The following is a 5,424-nucleotide window of genomic DNA, read 5'->3' on the forward strand; positions in this document are numbered from 1 at the left end:
GTGTGTGTGTGTGTGTGTGTGTGTGTGTGTGTGTGTAGGAAGGGGAACAGCATCCTGGAGGTGGACGATGAAGGAGGTCGGATGTTCCTGCGGGTTCTGATCCACCTCACCATGCACAACTACGCCCCCCTGGTGTCCGGAGCGCTGCAGCTGCTCTTCAGACACTTCAGCCAGAGACAGGAAGTCCTGCACACCTTCAAACAGGTGCGGACCACAGGAACCCGATCAGAACCTGAAACACCAGAACTAAACAGGATTATTATTTGATGAAAGCTCCTCTGGGCTGCAGGTCCAGCTGCTGATCACGGGTCAGGACGTGGACAACTACAAGCTGATCAAGGCGGACCTGGACCGCCTGCGGACCCTGGTGGAGAAGTCAGAGCTGTGGGTGGAGAAGAAGAGCTCCGGAGGAGACGGCAAGAAGGACAAGACGGAGGTGAGGAGCAGCTTTTATTCTGAAGGTTTCCAGGAAGTCTGTAAAAAATACATTTATTTCAATTTTAGATGCAGTTTATTAAAAGTAGTTTTATACATTGTGTGTATATATATATATAATTTTTAAATAAATACAAAATAATAGTTTTAATTTTTCTTTCTTCATAAAATCAATATTTTTAGAAGCACAAATTAAATTTTTCTCACTCATATTTCACAATAAAAGCTCATAAAAACAAAGAAAGGTTTTAATTCAGTTCAGATTTGTATTAATGACCAAATGGTGCAAAAATGATAAATAATTAATGTTTAAACCTTAAAGACAGTTTTTTACTGAGGTCTAAAACCCAAACTAAAAGCTTAAAGGTAGCATCAAGCTAACAAACAGTTAAAAGGCTAACAGCTAATTAAAAGTTTCAAACAGCTAACTAAAACTACAAATAGAACTGTAAAAGCTGAAAGAAGCAGAATAGTAGCTAAAAGCTAAAAGCAGSATAAGAAAACAGAGCTGAAGCAGAAATGAGGGGATCAGTGTTTTCCTGGGCTGGACAGTAAAAACTTTAAAAAGTAAAACGGTTTCATAAAAATCASCACAAAGTTTGATGTTATAAAAGTTCAATAAAAATAAAAACTATAAAAACAACAGATTTTGACTCGGATTCACAGAAACAGAAGAAGAAAAGTTCATCATCAGAGAACAGCTTTATTTCATTCATAGAACAATAAATAATTTACAGCCTTTATAAAAAAAACTCCTGAAACTAAAGAACTAAAAACAAATAAATGCGTTTCCTGAAAGCTTTCATTCTGCATCCTGAACTCTTCTGATGTGAAACTTTTCTGACGGTGGGGCTGGTTTGGGTGTCTCTGCTCAGGGATTAGTTTTATTTGTTGTTTTATTTGTTCTTGTTTCTCTTTGTTCTGTTTTTCTGTGAATCAAGACCTTACAGATGTTTGTTGTTGCAGCTCTGGTTCTGTTCTGTTTACTTTGTTTCTGCATTTAATGAGAAAGAAGAGACTGAAGAAGCACAGGCTCCAAACTGACCTTCACTGGTTTAGAAACTCTCATTTTTTACTAATAACAATAAACTAATTTAGAAGGTAAGTCCCACTGAGATCAAATGATCCTTTTTKAAGGAGGTCCTGCAGTAGAGTTTAGGATAAACACATCATTAAAGGGCCTGTGACATCAAATTTTTGTAAAAAACATGAATGCATTGTTGGAAAGATAACAATGATAACATATTGCAAAACAAATTTCACATCGCTCAGATGAACAGTTGATAAGATATTTGCATGTAAAGAAACAGGAAGTGATGTCAAAGGAGAATGTCAGCATGTAAACAGAGCGTTGTTACAACAACACAGACTGTAGAGAAGAATCTGATGTTTTTTACATTATTTTTAGTCACTACCAAAGAGAGACGAAGAAGAGTTAAAGTTTAAATAATTTTGTTTTAATAAACAGAGACCAGTGAGTTTATTTTATTAATGAGTTCTCTTTTGATGTCACTTCCTGTTTCACTTTAGTTGAGCCAAATTCCTTAGAAAATAGGCCAGTTATGTGACGAAATGGGTAAAATCATGTGTACAATGCCAATTTTCTTTAGTATAAAGATGTTTTCTTTGACTTTTTGTATTTGAAGGATAGGCATGTCACAGACACTTCAAAGGAACCAGTAAATATTTAGTGATACAATCCAAATTCAGACAGACAGGAAGTAGATTGGTTGAAACAGGAAGCAGATTTGGTTGAAACAGGAAGTGGTTGTAAACTCCAGTGGGGTCAGCTTCCTTCAGTTCAGATCAGATCAGACCTGAAGGTTTTAGATCAGGTGGTCCAAGTTGAAGAAAAGCCAGTGTACAGAGTTCTTCATGTAGGAAATGAGACGTGCACATGTTGTCTTACCGTCTGCGTCCTGCAGGGGGCGTCAGAGAGCACGTCGCAGAAGAAGGAGAAGCTGGAAAAAGGTAACGAGAGCTACCAGAACGTCAAAGAGGTGAGAACACGTCTCCGTCTGCATCCTGTTTTTCAGTTTGTCTTTATTTTGTGACGTTTCTGCAAAACAATCAATCTGTCAATCAGTCAGTGTGGGCGGGGCTGTGATGTCACTTCCTGTTGATGATTACTTGACTGCTAAGATTAATTATGAACGATTTCTCCTGTGATTTCCAGCATTCATTAAATGTAGAAAAATAAATAATTTAAAATATAATTTAACTGATAAATAAAATCTACTTTTGTTTAAACTAACTCTTTAAAATCTGCAGAAATATAAATTATTTTTAAACTCAGGAACAGTTTTAGTCTTACTGGGAAACTTTCTGAAAGAGGAGCTTTTTTTAAGTTTTCTTCACAGTTTCCTCTCCTCTGCAGATCCTGGAGCGGCTGCATAAAATGTGCAGCGGCGGCGCTTACAGGAAGCAGCAGAGGCTGCTGAAGAACATGGGAGCTCATAAAGTCATGCTGGACCTGCTGCAGGTGTCCTATGACAAGGTGAGACTCTGGAACCTTTTAGGTATGGATCCATGCTTGTTGCTAGCCTCTGATGCTAACGCCAGCTTATCCGTGGTAGTGATTAGCTACTCTGATGCTAATGCCAGCTTATCCATGCTAGTTTCTATCCTCTCCAATGCTAACAATAGCATATCCATGCTAGTCGCTAGCCACCCTGATGCTAATGCCAGCTTATCCTTGCTAGTTTCTGTCCTCTCCAATGCTAACAATAGCATATCCATGCTTGTTGCTAGCCTCTGATGCTAACGCTAGCTTATCCGTGCTAGTGATTAGCCACTCTGACGCTAACGCCAGCTTATCCGTGCTAGTGATTAGCCACTCTGATGCTAATGCCAGCTTATCCATGCTAGTTTTTGTATCCTCTCCAATGCTAACAATAGCATATCCATGCTAGTTGCTTGCCTCTCTGATGCTAATGCCAGCTTATCCATGCTAGTCGCTAGCCTCTCCAATGCTAATGCCAGCATACCCAAGCTAGTTGCTAGCTTCTCTTATGCTAATGCCAGCTTATCCATGCTAGTCGCTATCCGCTCCAATGCTAACAATAGCATATCCACGCTAGTCGCTAGCCTCTCCAATGCTAATGCCAGCAAACCCAAGCTAGTTGCTAGCTTCTCTGATGCTAACGCCAGCATATCCACGCTAGTCGCTAGCCTCTCTGATCCTAATGCCAGCTTGTCCATGCTAGTCACTATCCTCTCGAATGCTAACAATAGCATATCCATGCTAGTCGCTAGCCTCTCTGATTCTAATGCCAGCTTATCCATGCTACTCTCTAGCTTCTCTGATGCTAACACCAGCTTATCCATGCTAGCCATTAGCCTGTCCGATACTAAGGCTAGTTTATCCATGCTAGTCGCTAGCCTGTCCGATACTAATGCCAGCTTATCCATGCTAATCGCTAGCTTCTCTGATGCTAACACCAGCTTGTCCATGCTAGTCGCTACCCTCTCCAATACTAACAATAGCATATCCATGGTAGTTGCTAGCCTCTATGATGCTAACACCAGCTTCCCCATGCTAGTCGCTAGTCTCTCTGATGCTAACACAAATGAATAGTCTCCTTCTCATTTGCCAGCACTAGCCTGTCAGTTAGCGGTGCCGGCCTGTCATTAATCAGATCAGTAGCTGTTTAGGAACAGATCTAGCCTCCTGCTACGAGGATGTAGCTGCCACTGGTTGTGAAACAGTCTTAATCTTGGCCCTCACACCTTGCCATATTTAGGACCCTTTAAGACCCTGTGGAGCTGCACCTGATAGAGCGTCTCTTCCTTCTCTCTCTGTTCAGAACGATGTGAAGATGCAGGAGATCATCAAGTATGCTCACCTGTTCCTGCAGAAGTTCTGCACGGGGAACCAGGAGAACCAGGCTCTGCTGCACAAGAACCTGACCCTGTTCCTGAACCCCGGGGTACACCTCCGCTCGGTCTTTAGATGGGCCCGTTCAGGTGGCAGTCAGACACTTCCTGATGTTTGTTGGTGTCCTGCAGCTGCTGGAGGCGGAGACGGTGCAGCACATCTTCAGCAACAACTACCAGCTGTGCAGCGAGATCTCCGAGAGCGTCCTGCAGCACTTCATCCACTGCCTGGCCACGCACGGACGCCACGTCCAGTACCTCAACTTCCTGCACACCATCATCAAGGCCGAGGGCAAGTACGTGAAGAAGTGCCAGGACATGATCATGACTGAGGTGAGGACGGGGCGGGGAAGCCCAGCGTGGAGGGGAAGTCTCCGTTTGATGATGTCATCGGGTTGTTCTGTGCTTGCATGCAGCTGACGAACGCCGGRGAGGACGTGGTCGTCTTTTACAACGACAAAACGTCCTTTAACGTCATGTTGGACCTGATGACTGAGAGCAGGGAGGGGGTGGGCGAGAAGAGCCCGCTCAGGTAACTGTGGCAACCGTCTGACGTGAGAAAACTTCAGCTAGTGACTGCCCGATCCATACTGTCAGCTCACTTGTGCTAAATGATAGACCTCTGGAATYTGCTGGATTTAATAAAAAATACCAAAAATATTTATTTCTATACTTACCGTATGTATTCAAGTATAATATGTCAAATTTAATCCATAAAATCATCCATAAAGTTGGGGATAGTATTATACTCAGATAAATATTTTTACTTATGTATTTTAACTGAAATATCGGCAAAATGCCTGAGTCTGGAAATGAGACACGTCGTAAAAATCAGTTGAAACTAGTTCACCTCTGACACTCCTCTGTGCTTCAGAGTGAGATAATAACAGATCCAGGCAGGAGACATGATGTGAGAAAAGGGTAAAAATCAGTCCTGCAGCTCAGTAATGATAACAAACTAATGACATTAGTGTGTGACCGAGCCGCTCCTCAAACAACAACAAACACATGTTCGTCTGTAATGGCTGCCGTCTACCGGTATTCTGAAAAAGTTTGTATCCCTGAAAAAACTTTCCCCAACAGAGGGGGCGCTCACGAGTAGGAAGTAATCTG

General features: G+C 42.1%; 1 protein-coding gene across 1 annotated transcript in view; it reads left to right on the plus strand.

Moving 5' to 3' along the window:
* Positions 1 to 5,424, plus strand: part of LOC106527884 (inositol 1,4,5-trisphosphate receptor type 3-like) — a gene marked incomplete in the record, with an annotated part of 53,790 nt that overhangs the window by 26,156 nt on the left and 22,210 nt on the right. Inside the window, 7 exon segments of the mRNA XM_014022895.1 lie at positions 39 to 204; positions 290 to 436; positions 2,361 to 2,435; positions 2,813 to 2,932; positions 4,242 to 4,364; positions 4,444 to 4,644; positions 4,728 to 4,843. Coding sequence (XP_013878349.1) covers positions 39 to 204; positions 290 to 436; positions 2,361 to 2,435; positions 2,813 to 2,932; positions 4,242 to 4,364; positions 4,444 to 4,644; positions 4,728 to 4,843 — 948 coding nt within the window.

Source organism: Austrofundulus limnaeus, unplaced genomic scaffold (genome assembly GCF_001266775.1).
Source record: "Austrofundulus limnaeus strain Quisiro unplaced genomic scaffold, Austrofundulus_limnaeus-1.0 Scaffold347, whole genome shotgun sequence".
In the NCBI taxonomy this organism is placed as follows: Eukaryota; Metazoa; Chordata; class Actinopteri; order Cyprinodontiformes; family Rivulidae; genus Austrofundulus; species Austrofundulus limnaeus.